Here is a 22,393-nt window from a genome sequence, read left to right on the forward strand (position 1 = left end):
CTCTAAAGGGGTTATAGAGATTTTTACAATAAAATGCGCAAACTTTTTTTACATAATTTTCACTTTGGCTTTAGAAATATTGATCCTAGAGCAATGATAGAACTTTTCACGAGATCTCTGCAGAAAATCCCTCTGTAATTTGGAAGATATTCTTGATAAAATTCCTTTGAAAATGTATTCACAACTTTTTCCAACAATTCCTGTATATTTGGCATGTATATTTGTAAATATATATGTATATTTAGCATTTTTATAAATTACTAGAAAATAAATACGGCATCCATGAAACAAGTCCAAAAACATTCCCAGTAAAAATTCTACATATATGTGGGGATTTTTTTTTTCTGCAGATTTCTTTAAATTATTTCAAAGAGGAGTATGTCTTCTTATTTGTGAAGCATTTTTTGTGTAAATTCTTTGATCACTTTCTATAATAATTCCTGGGTATTATCACATTCTTTTCGACGGAGAATCCCATCAAAAATATGAGGAATTGCTTGAAGAATGCTCAGAGGAGCTCCAGATAGAAAAAAAAAAAACAACCAGAGGAGCTTGTGGAAGGATTCCTGGAGACACTCGTTGGAGAATTATGCTACAAAATGGCTAAACAGTGTCGAGGAAATCAAACGAAATTATTTGTATTTTCCCAAACTTTTGACCACTTTTTGTTTTGATCTTCTTCAGGGGATTAATCAATCAATATTCCTAGAGGAACTCCTGTCAGGAGAATACCGATGGAATTTGTGAGGGTGGGACTCCTGGAAAAACTTTTTGAGAAAATGCTCGGAGGTAATTATATAAAAAAAATACCAGCACAACTCGTAAAGCAATTCCCGGGCGAACTTCTGGAAAAAAAATATAACTGAACTTCTGATAGAATTTTCTTGAAAACCCCAGTACGAGTTTCTAAATTAACATTTGGTAAGTTTCGTTGCTGGAATTCTCAGGAAGCATTACTACAAGAATTCTCGTAACAAATCGTTGCTAAAATTTCCAGAGACCTGCTAGAAGAATTTGAAGGGCAACTTCTGGTTGAAACCCGGAGGAACTTCTGTTAGAACTGCTGCATAAACGCTTGGAGAAAATACCGGTGGGACTCCTGGAAAAAAATCCCAAAGCGACTGCAGAAAGAATTTTCCTGATATAATTCTGGTAAAGTTAATTGGAGAAGCTTTTGAAAAAAAAATCCTGAAAGAGACCCTAGAATAATTTTCGCAGAAATCTGTACAAGAATTCTCGAAGTAATCCTAAAAACAGTGATTTTTTGCAGAATTTTCCGGAGTAACTCGTAATAAAAACCTGGAGGAGTTTGTAAAAAAAGTGTAATTCTTGGAAGAATTTTCAGAGGAATTGTCGGTAAAAACCCAGAGAAATTTCTTAAATAATACCTGGAGTAACTCGTGAAGGGATTCTGAGGATTCTTGAAGCACTCCTTGGAGATCTCTCAGAAAAACTTCTGATTAAATTGTATGAAAAAATGAGAAGAACTGCTGGAAGAATTCTCAGGGGAACTCCTGATGAAACCATGACCAAGTTCTGAAAGTATTTATGGAGACATTTATGAAGTATTTCTGGATAAACTCCTGTAAGGTACACCGGGGCAAGTTGAAACGGGTGGGGCAAGATGAAACAGCGAGTTAACATGATGTTTTCTAATGATGATAAACAGTTTGATCGCCATAACACAATGTTTTTGATTCACACAATCTTTTAGCGAAGGAAAAATTTCCAAATTGTATTGAAATGTATTTCCAAACTTCGTGTTTCATCTTGCCCCGGTGTACCTTAAGAACTTTCGATAGAACCCTTGGAGGAATTTCCGAAGATTCTTCATCTTTTATTTCTGGACAATCGAATCAGACCGGTTTAAAACTTTTTAGAATCATTTAAGGTCTTCTATAGTCATATATGTCCTCTATACAGGGTGTTAGGTTCGTGAGTGCAAACTTTTTAAAGGGTGATAGAGGACCATGAATGGTGAAAAAAATTGTTCTACGCATATGGTCAAATCTTAACCGTTACGTAGTTATTGAACTTCCCATGCTTTTGACTCTGACTATAACTTGAAAATGGTCAAACTTATCGTAATTTTTTGACCCTTATTCGAAAGATTATTTAATTTTCTATCAAATGGCATGTTTCGTCCGGGTTCGGATCCAACGTTGTGTGGTAAGGAGAGGAGGGGTCCAGACGACGACGAAAACAACTGGAATTTAATCTTTTGGATATTTATTTGCCCCCGAGAGGCACGCGCCTGCTCGGGAGTGATCTTCTCTTACTAATCTAACTTACATCAAGATTGGGTCCACCTTTTATAGGTGGACCAGTACGGAAACACAATTGGGCATTCAATTAATTGTAATAATTACCGCGCGCACTGCTTCATACAGTTTGGCGCGCTATTACATTGGCGCCAAAGCAGAAAGCTGCACGCTGGATGGTGATGATTGTGTGCTGCGTTGATAGGAACAATGGGCATCGATTTGAATGTCCCAAATACTGCGCGCGCTCGGTTTGCCTCGCAGCAGCCAGTGATGACGCCGACAACGGGGCGAGATTGAACATGGCATCTTTGAATCGATTGGTTTAGTTAAATAACTAAGTTTTCTAGAGCAAAATAGCTCAAAATAGTGTGTTTTAATTTGTTTTTGTCAATTATCTTTGAAACATGCGTAATAAATTAAAATTATTTCTTTGGCAATATTGTGGCCCCTATTCCACTTTACAATTTGTTCCTTGACACCAAACTTCTAGCTCTTATCGTTTTCTTGCAATTTCGATTCAAATGTCAAAAAAGTGCTTACCTTGACCACAGACAAACAGACGTAACTCTTAGAGAAAATTCATCAAAAACTTTTGCCCGGTGTCATTTTCATGAGCACACTGCCACCTGTTGATAGAACCGCGCGCGACACTGGCGGCCATGATGGATTTTGATTTGACGTTTTGCTGACACGCACACTACTACACAAATTGCCTGTAATTTTCGTTTGCATCATTCAGCAACGTGTACACTGGCAAATGCCAAAGCGATCGAACACTGGCACATCTGGTGGACCGATCGTGCAAATCAAATGAAATTTAAATCGATCGTTAAATGCATGTGCCAAGCCGTTTTGAAGAGTGTTACGTCTGTTTGTCTGTGCCTTGACATTTGCAAATTTATGACCTGAAATGCGATGTTTAAATCAAAATTGCAAGAAAACGATAAGAGATAGACGTTTGATGTCAAAGAACTTTGCCAAAAAAAAGAATTTTAATTCATTACGCATGTTTCAAAAATAATTGACAAAAACAAATTAAAACACACTATTTTGAGCTATTTTGCTCTAGAAAACTTAGTTATTCAACTAAATTATTCGATTCAAAGATGCCATTTGATAGAAAATTCAATAATCTTTCGGAGAAGGGTCAGAAAATTGCGATAAGTTTGACCATTTTCAAGTTATAGCCAGTTAAGGCAATGAGAGTCAAAAACATGGGAAGTTCAATAACTACGTAACGGTTAAGATTTGGTCATATGCGTAGGTAGAACAATTTTTTCACCATTTATGGTCCTGTATCACCCTTTAAAAAGTTTGCACTCACGAATCTTACATCCTGTATATGACAATATTTTAGTGTTTGGTGTAACCGTTTATATATCCACGTAACTCATTGGCCCAAATTCTCATATTTTGCAAAAGAAAAACGAATATTATCCAGCCACGGGCTCTGTAATAAAGATAAAAAAACACGAGTATTATGTATTTCGTTAATAAGTCTTCTTGATGAAAGTGGTACTTATGAACATGAAAAATGTTTTAAAAGAACTTACAAGAATAAGCAAAAGCTTCGCAGGCAGAATGAAAATGAGAGCACTGTGTGTAAAAGGGAACAAATACCTTGTATCTTTCTAAGTCTATCGCTAGCCTGATTCAAAATAGTTTGCCTCTAACTTGAAAGGATTGTTCCCGCAAGAGTCTTGTAGCTGTTAATTTCAGTTTTTACGATCCATTTAGTTCCCTTCTATGATAGCTATACTCCGCGTGAAGATTTGTCGATAAAGCTCTTGTCTTTGATTCGCCTTTGCACTCTGAAAGTTCCTTCAGTCAGTGTTGGGTATTCGTTCGCAGCATATGTATAACAAATTATTCTCTGGTGTTACATCGATGTGTAATGTTTGAACTACCGATTTTTCAGCGGAAATTTTGTGAAAACAATGAAACACTCTTCAGTACCATCTCAGGATCAGGAGAACCAAATTATGTCACGTGACGAATTAATCCTCATGATTTTGGAAGTATAGGCCAGATAAATAATATAGCCAGAAATCTGTGAACTTTTTTAGGGGTGGAAGGTGGCGTTTGCTGCTGGTTGTGAACCACTGCTTCTTTATCTTCCAACGATACTTTGATTTTCTAGAGCCCTGGCGTGAAGATTTGTCGATAAAAGTCGTCTCTTTGATATCCTTTGGCACTCACAAGAAGTAGAGCACTATCTACTATCATCGTCTTCGTTGGTCGTTACTGCTAAGGGTTTGACTCTTGCGGCCACAATGGGGGTACATTTGATGTCTTTTCCTTCTCAGTTCTTACTGCTGATGGGGTTGAATCAAGCTGCGATGCGATGGGATGGGGGTTGATAACTCGTTTATTTGCTTGACTTGTTGGGGTTTAATTTAATGAACCAGAACCTAGGGTAGTCAACTAGTGATTAGTGCAACAAAGTTTTCCCTTCAAGGATCAACGTCAAGTGCGTGGGTGAAGCCTGTTGAAAACCAGCGAAAATGGTGACTTTAACCGAACGGACTTGGTGATTTGCGGTTGAAGAGAGCGTGAAATTGATACGCGAAACGAACGAAACGAAATCAAATTGAACTACATATCGAGTGATTAACGAAGCGAACTCGACATGGTGAACTCGACGGCGACGACGCCCTCCCAGACCCATGGCGGTGCCCTGTACTACGTGGTGGAAGTACCCCGGGAGGAGTACATGAAGCAGTGTGCGGCCCAAGCGCATGCAGCAGCCTCCGCCGGAGGTTATCCGAATGCGTCCTACCAGGCCCAGTATGCGGCCCATCATCAGCAGTTTCAAAATGTGCACAACACGACGATCCTGGCGCGACTGAACAGGTACCTACCTATCTATCTGCATACCCAATGACTGAAGTTCTGTCGGTCTATCGATTTCCCGCGCCGCAGTCGACGACAGTCTCGATTGCATCCTCGCGATTTCCGTCGCGTCTCCGGTTTTTTTTTTTGTAGGATTACTTTTTCCATTTACCTACCTATCTCGCCATTCCGGACGAATTCGAGGAAGAGAAGTCAAATTAAATTTCTGCTTTTCCAAACTCAATTTCCGCCTTCAGCATCCTTCAGCCTATTTCCCAATCCTGCACTGCAAAAAAACGACATCTAGGACTACTGTACCCGTTTGCGTTTCCGGCGGATATTTACTTCGAGATTGTATCCTTTCCTTGCCAGACATGCGGCGTCGGCCGTGCAACAAATGAATAAACAAAACCAAGTGGAAATACTGAGCTGGAAAGCTGAGACTAATGATTTCTTTTCTATTTTCGCTCTCATTTCAGTACCGAGTCTGGTTGGGATAATCCGTTCCGGCCCGGTGGCGACCTCTCGCGGGAAGCAGACGAAATAGTCAATCTCATCAAAGGTAAGTTGATCTATGGAATCTATGGCTTTGAAAAACAACTATATCCCATCTGGTTTAACGCAAATTTCTCTGAATCCGTTTGGCATGATGTCGCCTTTTTTTCTCTAAGCCATGGGGAGGTAATCTGCTCAACACACCTGAACAGCCAGGACTACTCTCTCCTCGACCCACTAAAACACATTCCTATGGTCGCCAAACACTTCGTCTCTCCGGAACCACTAAGAAGCCATTGCTTCAGAGAGGGGCTAGTGCACATAGCACCCTCAAGGTTAGCTGCGTAGCCTGCAGCAACGAACATCGATGACTCGATTTGGAGAGTCCATCATGGTAGCATGCTGGCGCTTAGCCAATTTCCCAAATGGTCCTCACCACTCCTTTTGTCCTCGGAAGGCGGGCAGGGTCAACCCCGCCCGCGCCCAACTGCTTTGCAGACTTCAAGAACTGATGCCCACGTGCAACCCGATCTGACCTGCCCGTAGGGAAGGGTATCACTATCTTCAGGCCCTATCAGATGCACCCGAAGGTTGCAGACAGCAGGGTCTTACCCTCCTCGACCCTTGCCGGGGACCCCTTTCCAACCGCGGGCTCGGATCCAACCCAGTAGACGCACGCCACGACAGCACCGCTACCGGGACTTCCTCTCCGCGGCCACTTAATCGTTGTAAGGGTCGATCTGGATCGCAGGGCACCGGTATAACCTACGAAGCCGACTCCAATCCCCTGGACCACCTCTTGTACCGCATCTGAACTAGCCATTCTCCGAGTCCACGCACCACCTCCTCTGTAGCTCCCAGACGATATGGGTAATAGCCGTTCAAACGGCATTCCAGCTAATCTCATCCCTACACATTCTCTGGACCAAGTTGTCCGGAGTTGTGTCCTCCCCGCATGTGGCAAGCATGCGGTCACGCATTGTGCGAAAACGCGGGCACACGAACAAAACGTGTTCCGCCGTTTCCTCTAAACCATTGCACACTGGGCATTCGGGAGAATCCGCATGCCCGAAACGGTGTAGATACTGTCGGAAGCAACCATGACCTGTAAGGACCTGTGTCAGGTGGAATGAAACTTCCCCATGGCGCCTATTAATCCAACTATCTACCCTCGGTATCAACCTATGGGTCCACCTTCCTTTGGTGGAACTGTCCCACGCGCGCTGCCATTTGACCATAGAGGCCATCCTGACAGTTTTGCGTATGCCTCTTGTGCCGCGCATTTCGAAGCACTCCATGTCCTCACTGATAAGAATGCTGATAGGCACCATACCAGTAATGACACAGAGAGCGTCGTGTGACACGGTACGGTACGCGCTTGCAACCCTCAGACACATAAGCCTGTAAGTACTTTCCAGCTTCCGTCGGTAGCATTCAGTACTTAGCGCGGTACCCCACGCCGGGCCGCCATACCTAAGTATGGACGTAGCAACACTAGCCAGAAGCTTGCGCTTACTGGCGTACACCGCTGAGCTATTGGACATCATCCGGGACAGTGCCACAATAGCTGAGGAGGCTCTTTTACAGGCATAATCGACGTGGCTACCGAAGGTAAGCTTATCGTCGATCATCACGCCCAAGTGTTTGACGGAGCGCTTTGACAGGATAGTGCACTCTCCTACACTGATCTCCGTCTGCTGCTCCGACTTCCGGTTGTTAACAACCGTCACCTCTGTCTTGTGGTGAGCCAGCTCCAGTTTTCTGGACCGCATCCACGCCTCCACAACCTTGATCGAGTGGTCGGTAGTCAACTTCACCTCCTCGATCGTTTCACCGTAGACTTCGAGCGTAATATCGTCGGCAAATCCGACAATCACCACTCCCACTGGGTACTCTAACCTCAACACCTCGTCGTACATGACATTCCATAACACCGGACCCAGGATGGAACCTTGCGGGACTCCTGAGGTTATGTGAAAGCACTTCCGACCCACCTCCGTGTCGTATACTAGTACGCGATTCTGGAAGTAGCTTCCGAGAATCTTGTACAAGTACTCCGGTATCCCCAGACGCAAGAGCGCATCAGCAATAGAAGCCCAACTGGCGCTATTAAATGCATTCCTTACATCCAGAGTCACTACCCCGCAAAAGCGAATTCCCCTCCTCTTAGGCTCGAGTGCTTTCTCGGCGGTTTTTGTAACCGACAAGATAGCGTCTACGGTGGACCTCCCCTTCCGGAAGCCATACTGGTTGCTCGAGAGACCATTTACGCCCTCAGTGAACTTCAACATTCTATTGAGGATGATCTTTTCGAGCACCTTCCCCGCCGTGTCGATCAAGCATATTGGTCTATATGCCGACGGGTCTCCGGGTGGTTTCCCCGCCTTTGGCAATGGAACCAGGCTCTGCCTCTTCCATACTTCTGGGAAAACTCCCTCGTCCAGGCATTTCTGCATAGCAGACCTGAACATCTCGGAAGCCTCTGCAATAGCTACTTTTAAGGCCAGTTTCGGAACTCCGTCCTGACCTAGGGCCTTACCTACGCTAAGGGACTTAGCTATCCCCGCAACTTCCACATCGGTGACCCTCTCCTCATCGCCAGCCCCAGTCCCCGGCTGTCCTACGAAAGGAGGCCAAGGACTACCTCCTCTCCGCGCTGAATGCTGTTGTTGTAGTCGATACTGTAACAAACCGCCAGGTGATCGCTGTAAGTGTAGCCGTTGTCTACTCTCGAGTTATGCCAGGACTATTGAAAGTAACGTCGATAATCGACTCCGCGCCGTTTTGACTGAAGATACTCCATGAAATACTCTCGTTACCAACATTCGCCAGGTCGACATCTAGCATGGCCAGTGTCTTTAGCAGGATCTGACGCCGCTGGTTCATGAAACGGCTTCCCTATTCCATGGCCTAGGCATTGAAGGTACCCGCTATTATCACTGCCTTTCGCACAATCAGCATGGTCGTCATATCCATCCAGCATCTGCGTGAACTGCTCGATCGACTACCGCGTAGGCGCACAGCGGCTACACAAGAAGACCCCGTTTACTTTGACAACCACGAAGTTTTCGTGGGTAGTAGACACCAACTTCTGCACGGGGTATTTTTTTTTTTTTTGTTTTATTTATTTATTTATTTATTTATTTATTGACAAAATATGCAACATAAGACTTAAGTCTTTTAATAACTGTTACAACGATTTACCCATCGTCTATATCGCCGCCCATCCGCGACCCAGTTGCCGTTGCCGGCGGGTATTCGGTATTGATCCGCTCCGCGCTATAATCACCGACGAACCGACGTGACAGTGGCGATTCAAAAGTGTACCCTACTGTGTCACCTACTCTTTTACGCCTTCTGGGTTTGGTGTCCCTACGCTCCTCAATATCTAGGGGTTTATTTTTCTTCCTCTTTCGCTCAACTACGATCCAAGGGGAGTCCTCTCCGTGATTCGCTCTACTTTGTGAATGCAGAGGACCTAGCAATGACCGCAACTCCCTGTTCCCTTCGATCCGGGACGAGCCGGCCTTTTCCGGCCCACTTTCTCAGCTTTCCGGGACGCCTGGATGGTGCCCGACTTACCGGCATTACTGCCGACTGTTGAGATTAACAGCCACCTAGCCTTGCTGACACCGCCTGGTAGCTCCTCACGTGACAGCTGCCTCACACGCTTCTGCGATTTCATGTCGTAAGCAATAGTATCCGCCAAACTTTTAAGGCTACTCGCGAAAATAAAGTCTTCTGTCTGGATAGACTTTGGATCCTTCAAATTCACGAGTTCTGCCGCTACCGCAGTTGTTACGAGTTTCTCGTGGTTCTGACTGGCCGCCATCATCGACTTACGAAGTCTTGATTGAAGCTCTTGCTAATATTATACTTCAAGGAAGCAAAGACGATGGTGGTCCTCATTGAGCACGCTCCATCCATGACCTCACTCGATAAGTTACCCGGGGAGGAAATCGGATTACCCCAACACTGCTGTTAAACGTCTTTTGACCTCGAGAGCACTCGTTGTGCCAGGCGAGGACTATCCCGCATAAACGATAACCATAAGAAGTGCTTAACCACCCATTCGGGATACATTTCGAACAGTATGCGGTATTGTTGAACCATCTATGTTACGGTCCGTGTATGGTGCTGGTTTATTAGTGTAACTTGAGCTTACGTGGCTGGTCACAGCCACGGTCGCTTCCGGGGTGTGCACTCAATGGCGTCTTTTGATCTCCCGGGTCCACGGCGTTAAGTAGAGGGGGAGTTTCGGATAGGAAAAATTTACTTTAAATCTTGCAATTCGGCTGATCAAGGTGCTAGTACATAGGGTGTTTTACATGTTGTCGCGGCGGTCTGCGAGCGGTCCGCGTACTGGTGGACGGGGTCTTCGGCACGTCCTAGGAGCGGTCGAAACCTGCCAGGAGAGTCACAGGCGTTCGGTCGTAGATAGCTTGTTGCACCGCAGGTGAGCTACTGGTGCGTTGTTGGAGTGGTCGCAGGGATGCGGCCGGGAGGTGGCCAGAGCGTCAGTTGAGGGCCCGGAAGCAACAGGTGCGCGGTCGTGGAATCCCGAGGAGGGGGTTGCCATCGCTAAGCGAAGGGGCGTTGCAGGAGAGCGCTTGGAGTACTGCACGAACGCAGCATCTGGCTCATGGCAGACGACCGGAACGACTAGTGACACCACCGGGGAGCGATTGTGTAGTTTCTGGAGAGCGTCTGGGATACGGCAAGCGAGCTGCACAGATGAGGGGTAAGCGGCACGCAACCGGTGAGCCGATCGGGGCACGGGCGTCGAGTAGCTGTTGCGTGGCCGAAGAGTTGACACAGTGTTATCCCAATGGCATAACTGTCCGCTACCGCTGTTGCGTTGGCCTAGTTTGGACGAAGAAGGTGGGGGGAGGGGTCGATTTGACGATAAAAATCACTCTTCGGTGGCTGTCCTTCGACCAACAGGCTCCCCCCCCCCCATCCCCCCGGTTTTTTTTATTATTCTTCGTGGTCTCTCTTCTGCGTTTTTGTTCCCGTTGCCACATAGCAGTCAACTTCGGTTATTGTTCGCACAGCATCTACCTATGCGTTTTCAGTATCATTTTAAATTTACCATTAGGGGCTGTTCATAAACCACGTAGACTAAAATATGACCATCTCAAACCCCTCTCCCCCCTCGTAGACTTTCGTCCATACAAAAATTTTAAAATTTGTATGAAGCGTAGACGTTGGCCAGAATTTTCCCCCCTCCCCCCAAAAAGTCTACGTGGTTTATGAACGGCCCCAAGGAACAAAATCCTGTAAGGGGTACCCCATGTAACGATCGAACATCTTTTTTTTTCACCCCCTTGATCACTCATTCCTCGGCACGGGTCGCTTGACACCTTGACCTTGTCAATTGGGGATACCCAATGTCACAATGGCGCAAATTTCCCAAATGGAGGGGAACGTGCCTCTGGAGCCGACCTACTGATACCCCGTTCGGTGGATTCTTACCATCGGTGTGGGTCATCCGTAGTTCTATTCTTAGCCGGCAACTACACGGCTGAACGAAAAGGGGGGGGGGGGGGGGGTGGGAGGTTCATCAAACTCCTGCCCTTGCTATCCCCTACTGGGAGTTGAACCGTTAAGATTTTCGTGCCTGTCGGGCCTTTTTGCAGGCGGATTGATGCATCTACCTAGCACTTCTGCTTTGAGGCGGCTGCGAGCTTCTCCAGTTCGATGATCTCGTCCAGGATTTTCTGAAGAGACGCCTCTACTGTCATCGTCAGGGCGCTCACCTGCGACTCTACGACATTTCCCCGAGTTCCATTACCAAGAATGACATTACTCAGAATTCCATTACCTCTTGGATTATGTGTCGAAACCCACACTAAATTCTTTTTTTCTTCTTTTCCTAACCTTCGCAGTACGCCCGTTAGGGATAACTTCGAAAAGGAGGGGGAGCGTTCATGTGTACACTCTAATGGTAAGCAAAGGCAAAACAATCCGGCTCCAAAGGGATCAGTTGTTCTTTCTTCCCTGGAGGCTTAGGTCCTGGCTGGGACTTGGACTACAGACTCTAGCTCCTGGATGACGAGGTAGATGGGGAGGGAGCTAGCAACTCAACTTGCCTTTGTTCGGCCCGCCATTTTCTCTGTTGTACACATTTTTTACGTTTCTCCTGGAGCGCTATCTCGGCCGTTTTGGTTACTGCCCTAATAGCGTCCGTCGTCGTCGATCGGGACGTCAAGTGGCTTCCTGGGTTTAGGCAGTAGAATCTTTGCCGTTTCACCTCTCTGGAAATTCGCCTTTGTCTAGGGCACATCTGCATAGCCATCCTGAACATGTCAGGGCTAGCCTTGAAGGCTACTGTCGGGATACCGCCCGGACCCGGAGCCTTGTTCAAATTAAGCGACTTCGCTATTGTGATGAGCTCGTCGTTCGTCACCGGGGCGACCTCGCTATGACCAGTTTGGCAATATGGGACGAGGGTCCATGGTCTTGTATCGTGGCGCGCCAACAACGTTTCCACGGTATTTTGCAGCATCTCGGGCGAGCGTTCTGGGGGCACTGGCGTAACCTTCATTTTGGCCATGACTACTTTGTGGGCCAAGGGGTCGTGTTGACTGCCTGGCATAGAATTTAGAAGCACGCCTTCTTATGAGCCTTAATCTCTTTGTTCATCAATACCAGTTTAGCCGCCTTGTAGACCTCCACTTCGCTCCATTATACTCCATTATTATGTGAGCTCTTTGCATCCTCCTTCTAGCTCTTAGGCAGGATGCGCGGAGTTCTGCGATTTCTGGACACCACCAGTTTACCGGTTTGCGTCCATTCCTGGGTAGGGATCGCTTTGGCATTGCGGCGTCGCATGCATGGCTTAGGGTTCCGACTAGATCATCGGTGTTACCCTCCATGAGCGATCGCTCCACAAATTCTGGCTTGTCGAACCGCGAGGTCAGCGATCCCCCAAAGCTATCGGTGACCCTCGGCCGTGGCCATCTTCCTCCGTGTTCAACCCTGTACCGAATCGCCAGATGGTCACTGTGCGTGTACCTGTCGTCGACCATCCAGTCTGAGTTAGCGTTTAGATCTGAACTCCAAAAGGTTAGATCCTCCTAGACGTTTGTGAATGCCGGGCAACTCACTGGAACAATCCGTTCCCAGCCATCTTAGCAAACTGCAGTAGAATCACTTGGCATAATACGGAACCTCACGGTGATGGCGACTTGCTCCGCCAACAGTCCACTCGTCAAAGAGGCAGCATCACACTGACGACGACCCCGTCATGGTGCTGGCTGTCACTGATGCTTGCTAGGGGAAATACACGCATGGGAAATGCTACTCAGCTTTGTTCATACCCCACAACGTTGACGTCTCCACCGATTACCATGGGACTCAATCCCACCGGTGCATTGGATAGCGAATCTAGCATGGACGGACGATAACTGATCTATCGGTCATTCAAAGAAAGTAGGGGTCATAGCAGCTGCCGAAGTACATGCTGATCTTCGTTAGTGTGAAGCCCTCGTTCGACGTGGAAATAATTTCCTGAACTGAAAACCGACCAGTTGTACAGATCGCCGCTAATTTAGCCGTATCCGCTACCCAGTTCCCGTTGTCTGGGGGATGCGGTATGGGTTCGCTAGCTGGGCGATATCTGTACATATTTGACTTCGAGATTGACTGTAACCCGAGCTGTTGTGCGGCCTCACAGTTCTTCAGGTTCAGCTGTGTTAGCTGATCTATCTTCGTTGGTTCCTCTCTCTCTCTCTCTCTCTCTCTCTCTTCTTGACGTAACGTCCTCACTGGGACAAAGCCTGCTTCTCAGCTTAGTGTTCTATGAGCACTTCCACAGTTATTAACTGAGAGCTTCCTCTGCCAATGACCATTTTGCATGTGTATATCGTGTGGCAGGCACGAAGATACTCTATGCCCAAGGAAGTCAAGGAAATTTCCTTTACGAAAAGATCCTGGACCGACCGCGAATCGAACCCGTCACCCTCAGCATGGTCATGCTGAATACCCGTGCGTTTACCGCCTCGGCTATATGGGCCCTTCTTCCTGCCGTATAAGAGCTGCCCTTATTGATCGCGTCCTTCATTAGCACCAGCATCATCTCACCGGTCCTAGTGCGCCAGATGCTTTTGACATCCGCGCCTAACGCCGAGAGACGATTTTCGCCTCGCATAGCCCGCAGCACGTCTGCGTAGGACCTGTGCTTCACCCCTCGTGCGTTTACGAGCAGGATTCGGCTTGGTTTTTCTCAAAACTTTTTCTTTCCTCTTTCTACCAACCGTAGTCCAAGGGTTCCAAGGGTTCGCATCCCTGTTGTGGTTCAGCGCACGCGTGAGTTCCGCTCCACTTATCTGCGTGTCCTCAGTCGCTGAACTGCTCCTCGTTACCACTCGTTCCGGTAATTGAGGGGATTCTACCGTCGCGCTTGTGTCGGTGATCTAACCAGTCCACCTCTCGCGAACAGGTTGATCACCTCGCCCTCAGTGTTCTCGTTTCCGCTTCCTTTGATTATAAATGTATCCATCGCTGCAAAAAGGATCCCCCTAAGATCCGCAGTTCCTCTCTGCTACTGAAGTAGTCACCCGAGGATTCCGGTGGTTATCTATGCAAGCAGAAAGGCCACCCACGGGTTGGCACAGGCCCTTATATGATCTGAGCTCAGAGCCAGAATCAGCGCTAATGAGGGTTCTTCAACTGAGCCTACCTCCACCCAGTTAGTTTCCTAAGCTGGGTACAGATAGGGAACGTACTCTAAGGCCTTTCCAAGGTTTTATGGGACGGAAGGCAACTCCGACATTAGCCCATCCGTCGTTTCAGGTCAGTGTCAGCCGGCCCTACTAAGAGGATAGAATTCCGTCGCCACCAGCACACTTCTACTCCGTGGTCATCTATGAGTGTACCATCTCGTTGACCAGCCCCATCGCGCGCGCGCCTGTATTCCGTAATCAGGAACTTACTGGCATTGCTCCTGATATGCCCGAGTCACCCCTTGAAGCACGCCTTTAGCGGCACATAAATGCCGAGGCACACTGTCCAGCTAACTCTGGATTCCAGTCTGCAATCGACTTGTTAGGCTCGCCTACAAGGAGCTTAACCGTGGAGATCTGCGCGCCTGCCTGGCCTTATCGCAGGCAGATTGATGCACTTGATGCACCTCACACTTCTGCTTGAGGGCGCCTGCAAGTTCCTCGCGTTCAGCGACCTCGTCTAGGTTTTTACACTGAAGAGTCGCATTCGCCAACAGCGCTCCTACCGGCACCTTCTCACCCAGAACCCTGTGCCTTGTAGGACGCGCATGTTTTGGCCGCCTCCTTCTTCAGCGCTTTGTTCTGGTACGTCGGATGCTTTTCACATCCGCGCTCAGCGACGCAAGACGATTTTCGCTCCTCGTGGCCCTGAGTACCTCGGCATACGTTTCCGCCTCGATCTTAAAGATCAGCGTGTCGGTGTTCTTGTGCTTGCGAGCTGCCTTAGTCTTCTTTCTCAGTGGCTTCTCCTTACGTACCGGGATCCTAGGGTTCTCCTTGCATTGACCCCTGATCTCCTTGGGGTCAGTCTCTTGAGGCTTGGTTTTCTCGTCCCTTGCGCGCTTCGTAACCGGCCTAGGAGCCTGATTATTAGCGCTGGCCATCCCCGTCATCCTCGACGGTCCGCCTTCCACTGCCGGATGCTTCTTGCCTTCAGCGGTCGAACTTCTTCGACAGGTGTCGGCCGTGTTTCGGCCGTGCAGCTCTAGCCATGACTTGGTGTGCCCTCTCCCCTACAGATCCGGCGAGCTACGTGATTTCGTCCGCCATTGCCGAAACAAAGAAGAAGCTGTCCCTTTGGATGGACCTCTCCTCTTTGCACGCATCGACCGCAATCTGTTCCTCGTCCGGAAGGCAGTACTCCTTCTTTGGCCAGTTCCACCGACTTGAGGAGCAAGCAGACCTTGGCTTGCGTGAGGTCCATGCTGATGTGGTTTCGCCAGCTGGTGTACCCAATCAGCTTATTGAGTTGCTCAACGATTACGATTAGGCGCCGCCCACAAATTATGAAACGCTTCGAGAGGGGGAGCGGGGTCAGAAAATGTCGATTTTACTGTCACGTAAGAAACGTATGCTGCCTTACTACATGTTTCCTCTTCTCTGTCTTCTTCCAGGTGGCAAACCAATCACACCGACCGGCGACCAGAACCTACTGAACGGTAGTGCACCAAAGGACAGCAGTCACCCGGCGGAAAACGGTGGCAGCACAGTGGTGGACGGCGTTGCGACAAAGCTCGATGTAAGCCATTCTCCTTCACAAATCTCTCTCTTCAGAAAACGACCCTCTAAACATTCTCCGTGTGTGTTCTCTTTCAGGCGGCGCAACTCCAAAGCCAACCAAACGGAACGAAATCTCCTCAAAAAGGTGGAGCGGCGGCGACGGCGGACGGCTCGCCTCACAAGAACGGCGGAAGTCAGGGGGCGACGGCAGTGCCGTCCCAAACGACGTCCACAACGACCCCGGTCAGCAACCAGGTGATAGCGGGACCCCAGTCGGCGACCCACGTCGTCATCGACGAGAAGAAGAAGAAAAAGTGCGCCTGCTGCGTAATACAGTAATCGGGAAGAGGGCAGCTCTGTACTGTATCTGCTCTGCTGTTGGGCGGTTTTCTTTTTGTCGTGTCGCGTCGCGTCGCGAAACGACGACTAGTTCGCGTAGTAGGCGCAGCCGTTCGGGAAGGGGGGGAGTTGTGTACGTACGGTTTGGCTGTGTGCGTGTGAGTATCCATGATGGTTTTTGTTATTCGGTTGCGATGATAGAGGTTGCAAGTGTGTGTGTGAGAGTGAGAGGATCGGAGGAATTTGCTTTCGTCGTTGTCGAAAAATATTGTTTTTTTTTCTTTGTTTACATCGTTTTGTAAGAGTTTTTTAACGCCAATTTTAAGTTGCAAAGTTAGTTTAGTTTTCACATTCTCACATTAGTGACAGTCGGAAATTAGGACCAGAGAGTAAGCAAGAGTCAAGGTTACTTTACAAAAGAAAAAGAGTATCTAAATTATTTTTATTTTTCCGTGTGGTGACCGTGTAAAGATGTCGCCGGAATGACAGATGAGCGAGAGAATGTTACATAACAAGTGGAAAGGAAACAAATACGATTATGTATCTCTGTGTAACTGTAAACCTATGTAACAATTTACTGTAATTTAGGACAAATAATGCTTCGAGGGTGGTTCGGTGCCGGTTTGGCCCTGGCCAGAGCAGGGTAGGAATGTTAGGATCCTATCGTGGACAGAGCAGCCGATGGCGGTCCACCGAACTATGTTTTATATATAGGTGTGCTCATTCTGCGAATGGAGTGACGTGAGAAAAGTCGGAGTCGTATATCGAGGTGAGAAATCTCGACTCGAATGAGGTGACTCTCCATTTGATTTACACGGTGAGTCACTTCATTCGAGAGTGGATTCCTCATCTCGATATACGACTCCGACTTTTCTCACGTCACTCCATTCGCAGAATGAGCACAAGGATTTTAAATTAACAGACTCAGTTTCTTTATGATTATTTATACATATATTCTAAAGCATACAAAACAATGGTAATCAACTACGATTAGTATTGAGGTTAAGAGCAATGTTAGGTTCGGACATCTGCAAGGGAAGGAATGATATTTTGAAGTGCTAGATTAAAAGGTGCGAACATGGATAAGCCGTGGTCTTCTTCGGGAGTTTTTGGCAGCTCCTTTTGACATTATTTATACTTACAGAAATAATGACTTCCTAATGGACTTACCCACCGATGAACTGAATTCTCTCGGTCCGAGAATTTTGTCACTAGAGCGGGGCCGTTGCCAGTCTGAATCATCCAATTCTGATTGAAATCGGCGACGCTCTAGTGGCAAAATTCTCGGACTGAGTGAATTCAGTTCATCGGTGGATCAGACCATTGAATGCTCAGTGGTTCACTAAAATGAACTCATAAACTTTGTTTCTCAGAAGAAGATATCAACTGGTCGAATGAACCAAGAACCACCAAAAGTAATCAGACATTCACTCGATTAATAATGTGTTATGTTAGACTGCTACAAGAATCGTTATCGACTCCAAACGTCAAACTTTACCACGGCTTACCATGTGCGAGCAATTGGTACGAATAACGAAGCGGTAGGAATGAATTTTTCACTCGATGTTTTGAAAATGTGTATATTATTTCTTAAATCAAAGCAAGCATTGCATATACAGAGAGTCAGTCACACATCCATTAGAACTGTAGAATCCACCTCCTGTCTGTCTGTTGGAATCGTGAAAAGAAAACAAGAACACACACACACATCGTCAGGTACTCAGTCGGTAAAGTAGGCTACGGCGATAACGGAATAGTCTAGTAATCGCTGTTACGCAGTAGGCGCAGGAAAAATTGAAAACATTTTAGTGAAAACAAAAAAAAACACATAAAATCGTAACTAAACAGAACCACGTGATTGTTAGTTGAAGCATATTAATTAAACAACTGAAAACAAACAAAAATAAACTAATGTTTAAAGTGTCGAAATAGTTTAACGAAACTGGAAAATCAGCATGCTTTATGTGCTACAAAAAGAATATTATAATCAAGGGATTAACAAAATTCAATGCAAACATCCCTGTTGCAGAACGACAGTTTCACGCGCCTGCACGCCACTCCGCTCTCCCGTAAAACTTTTGACAACAACAAACAAAAAAACCGTGTACCCAAACGATATCCCAAATCAGCAAAAACAGCAACAACAACAAGTAATAACATCACACTGCGAAACGAAAACTAATGTGTTACAAACTACGAACAGAATAGGAAGAACAAAAACTTTTCACTACGATTCCATAAGAAAAACAACTCACTACTCTATTTAAAAAAGAAAAAAAAATCGAACATCATTGACTATTTAGTGGAAAACAAACAAAAAGAAAAACTTGTGTACACTTTTATGCAGAACTACTTACAAACTACGCAAAACAAAACATCTTTAAGAAGCATGAAAGAGAAGCTAACTAAACAGAAAAATCCTATTTAAGAGCAAATGAAAAAAAACACTATAAAAGGATCATATTTACTTAGCAAATGGAACAGACATTAAACAAAAAAAAAACAATTACACAAACACACACCACACACAAAAGGATTATTAAACGTATATATTTTCGTACTAAACAAAAGAATAAAAAAGCAGATAACGAACAAGCGAGCAGAGCATACACAGAAAAGTAGTCAGAAAAAGAGATGAGAATCGATCAAAACACAACAGAAGTGTGGTGAGAAGCAAATGGTGGCGGAAAGGGAAAAAGAATCGCGAAACGTGCGGGAGAAAGAGCGGGAAGTCACGTAGTAATTTCGATAAATAGTACATCACCTCACCCGCTCGCTCGTACCCAACAGTTATGAGGGAGCGAGAGGGAGAGAATCGGAAGCTGGATTCGGTAGGTAAAATTCCAGAGAAAACAAACACGGAAAAAGCGGATAAGCGAATGTGTACAGAAAGGTTTGTGAATGTGGTGGACATGGATGGGTCGAAGGCGATGTTTGGTAGAAGAAGTCAGAAGGCAGACGCTACCTGGATCGCGGAGAGAACGCGAGAGAACGAAAGAGCAGTGTGTAAAACCAGCAGAACAGAACCTAATCGTTTAATGAGAGGAAAAAAAGAGGTGAAGAATAAGAGATGAAACAAACAACCAGAACCTAATTCAAAACTGATATAAAGAAACCTGAAGGAAATAAATTAAATTATAAAAACTTAACTCAGGTTGGGAGTGGTTGCGGTGATTGCGCTGTTGTAGTTGTGAAAGCATTGTGGGCATAAGGTGGTTTAAGCACTTGTAAATGAGCGTCCTTTCTGTCAATCCTCTCCATTGGTAGATGTTCAACGCTGTACTGGTCGTTCCATGCTACTCAAGTATCCATCGAATGGCTGTTTCCACCTTTTAATTTCCTGGTTTGCCTATGTGCCTACTTCGACGCTCCTTCTCAAAGAGGATGTGCTGCAGGCTTATTTTCTCTCTTGTCTTCCGGATCTTAATCTGAGCTGGAGACTTCATCAGAACGTCAACCAACATGTCCTCCATTGGACAACATTTTACTTTGACGGTTCCATATGAGATCAAACTACGGACGAAATTGTATCAGGTGTCCGTCTGGTTTCCCCTTCACAGGGCACCGGATGTCCTCGCTATGTCTCCGCATCAGCAAAAGACTTCAACTTCATGTATTTGTGGATACCAATGAATGTGCGTACCTCGCAGTAGCCTATTTTTGGACGTCGATCACTAGTGGGCTTCCAGAATGTGTACTCGTTATTGCGAAAACGATGGTGGCTCCATTGAGGAAGCAATGCATACCTCTATTGCAGCTTCAAGCCACAGTTCTGGGTGCTCGACTGTCGCAGTTCATGGAAGAAAAGCATACTTCACACATCTCAAGGCCATGCATGTCGTCGCAGTGGCTCACCGGATGCGTTGACTGCATCAATCGACGGAGGTGTCTTTTCTGGTTTCTTCGTGGTCGAATAAGTAGACGGAAGTCTGCTGTGCCTAAACCGTAAAGAGACCAGAATTACCTCTGACCATACTGGTCCTAAGGAGGTTCGTAGCTCGGGCAAATCCCCTAAAAGTCAAGGAGCTTTTCCTCTCTCGGCACGGTCATTCCGGCACCATCCTGGACCGTGTCGATTGCCGTCAAGGAGGAAGGACGCCCAGCGTTCGATCAAGACATCGAACCTCCACGCAAACCCTATAGTTGCCGTGAAACTTACCACCTGTTCGCCCGAAGACCTATCCTGTCAGCAGCATCAGCGAGCGTTCGTGGGACCTCAGCGGATCGTCGGTCGCCAAGAAGAAGAAGAAGCAGTAGTACCGGTACGTGAAAGCTTGTACATTACACACACCCATACCCTCAATAGAAGTAGAGCTCAATCATCTTAATCCACCCTCAACCCCACAATAGACCAGATTGTTGATAAACTCCTAGGTTTTTTATTCAAATCAGTCTTTTAATATTTTTTCACAATAGCACTATTCAGGTGACCGTACTCTGGGCATCTTGTTCGCGTAGCCCCTCAGCTTACCCAGTAGCAAGCCGACCCTGAGACCCAGTTCGAGGGATATCCTGTTACTGTGAGATTGTCCGGTTCAAAAGTTACACTTTTTTCTATCTAGACGTGACAGCAGCAGAGACGGATGTCCTGGGGCCTGACGCATCCCCCCACTTGCGAGTCAGCCGCGTAGTTGCCGGCTAAGAATAAAACTACTAACCCCAATTCAAGGTGTCAAGCGACCCGTGCCGAGGAATGAGTGATCGAGGGGGTGAAAAAGATGCTCGATCTTTAACGTAGCCTGTGGGGTACCTGAGCACTCCCAACAGTAAGCTGTCCCTTACCGCGTTAATGCAGGGCTCTGGCGTGATGGACATTCTTTCCCGTGCGACTCGTGGGAATCAAATATGAGTAACAAATCCAATCAAATTCAGAAATCAGGTGCAGTAGGTAGTAGTGGTGCGATCAACCCCTCCGCAAGAAGCGGGTTGTTGAGGTCTCCAACAAGGAGAAGTGAGGAGTCAGGTGCTGAAAGCTGCTTACGGTTATGGACGGAGCGTGGTTGCTGAGGGCCATCAGCCAAGAAGTAGGAAAAGGACGGCCCGCATTAGAGGTAGCTGAGCAGCAGCTTGGCAAAATCATCGACTTTGCGACAACTAAGTCGAATATCAGCAAGGACCTGAAAACGGCCTTGCTTCGGCTTAGAGTGTCTGTCGATGAGGCCAAGCAGGAGCACGCGGTCGCGTTGCTGGCTGCCGCAGTGGCGGAACCCGCAAAGGAGAATGCGTCGAAGTTTACACAAACGGAGGCCTTCTCCTTCGCAGGTAGTCCGAAGAGAGTGGAAGCGAATGCTCGTGACAAACGTGACAAGCATTCGCAGAAGCGGGCGAGGCAGCCGTCAGATGAGGAGCTGTCTAGCGGCGCCCGCAAGGCCAGGCGTATAATAACCCCGAAAGCCGGTGGTAATGCCGGAAAGTCGGACCCCAGCCGGGGTTCCCGGAAAGCTGGGAAGGGTGGGCCTTAAAAGGCTGGCCCGTCCCGGAACGATGGGAACAAGGGGTTGCGACCACTGGTGGGCCCTCAGCAGCCACAGAGCAGGGCGATCCAAAGAGAGGACCCTCCTTGGACAAAGGTAGAGCGGAAGAAGAAGAAGAAGAAGATGAATCCACAGGTAGAAGAGCAGGGCGCCAAGCCAAGGCGCAGGAGAGTACGTGCCAAGCGCAAGAAAGGTGACGCGCTCGTCATCAAGACTGAACAGTCGAAATACTCGGACGTCTTGAAGGCGATGAGGTGCGACGCCAAGCTTGAGGGTCTTGGAGCCGACGTACGCAGTATCAGACGTATTCGTACGGGCGAAATGATCCTGGAGCTTAAGCGCGAGAAGGATCACAAGGGCGCCGCCTACAAGAGGCTGGCAGAAGAGGTCCTTGGTGATGGAGTGGAGGTGAGGGCTCTTACGCATGAGGCGACTCTGAAGGTCAAAGACCTAGACGAGATCACCGAAGCGGGAGAGCTCGTCACGGCACTGCAGCAACAGTGCGATGTTCAGGTGGCCGCCACAACGGTCAGGCTGCGGAAGGGGCCAGCAGGGACACAGATAGCTCTGGTTCAGCTACCTGTGGCGGACGTTAAAAAGTCCGTTAAACTAGGGCGGATGAAGGTGGGCTGGTGCGTATGTCCTCTGACATTCCACGAGCCACCAGAGGTTTGCTTTAGGTGTCTGGAACCAAGACACAAGTCGTGGGACTGCAAAGGCCCCGACAGGCGCAAACTGTGCAGGCGATGCGGCGCTGAACGTC

General features: G+C 47.2%; 1 protein-coding gene across 3 annotated transcripts in view; it reads left to right on the forward strand.

The window, feature by feature from the left end:
• The window catches only part of LOC109422047 (uncharacterized), an 88,891-nt gene extending 69,586 nt beyond the window's left edge, over positions 1-19,305 (forward strand). For 2 of the 3 annotated variants that reach the window (XM_062844879.1, XM_062844880.1), the window contains exons 2-6: positions 4,723-5,117; positions 5,576-5,658; positions 15,712-15,836; positions 15,914-16,870; positions 17,063-19,305. In XM_062844879.1, the coding sequence (XP_062700863.1) occupies positions 4,894-5,117; positions 5,576-5,658; positions 15,712-15,836; positions 15,914-16,156 (675 nt within the window). In that variant the 5' untranslated portion in view covers positions 4,723-4,893 and the 3' untranslated portion in view covers positions 16,157-16,870; positions 17,063-19,305. The remainder of the gene's footprint in view (positions 1-4,722; positions 5,118-5,575; positions 5,659-15,711; positions 15,837-15,913; positions 16,871-17,062) is intronic. The other variant, XM_062844878.1, reaches the window with a different exon arrangement.
• Positions 19,306-22,393: the final 3,088 nt, after the last annotated feature.

This window comes from Aedes albopictus, chromosome 1 (assembly GCF_035046485.1).
Source record: "Aedes albopictus strain Foshan chromosome 1, AalbF5, whole genome shotgun sequence".
In the NCBI taxonomy this organism is placed as follows: Eukaryota; Metazoa; Arthropoda; class Insecta; order Diptera; family Culicidae; genus Aedes; species Aedes albopictus.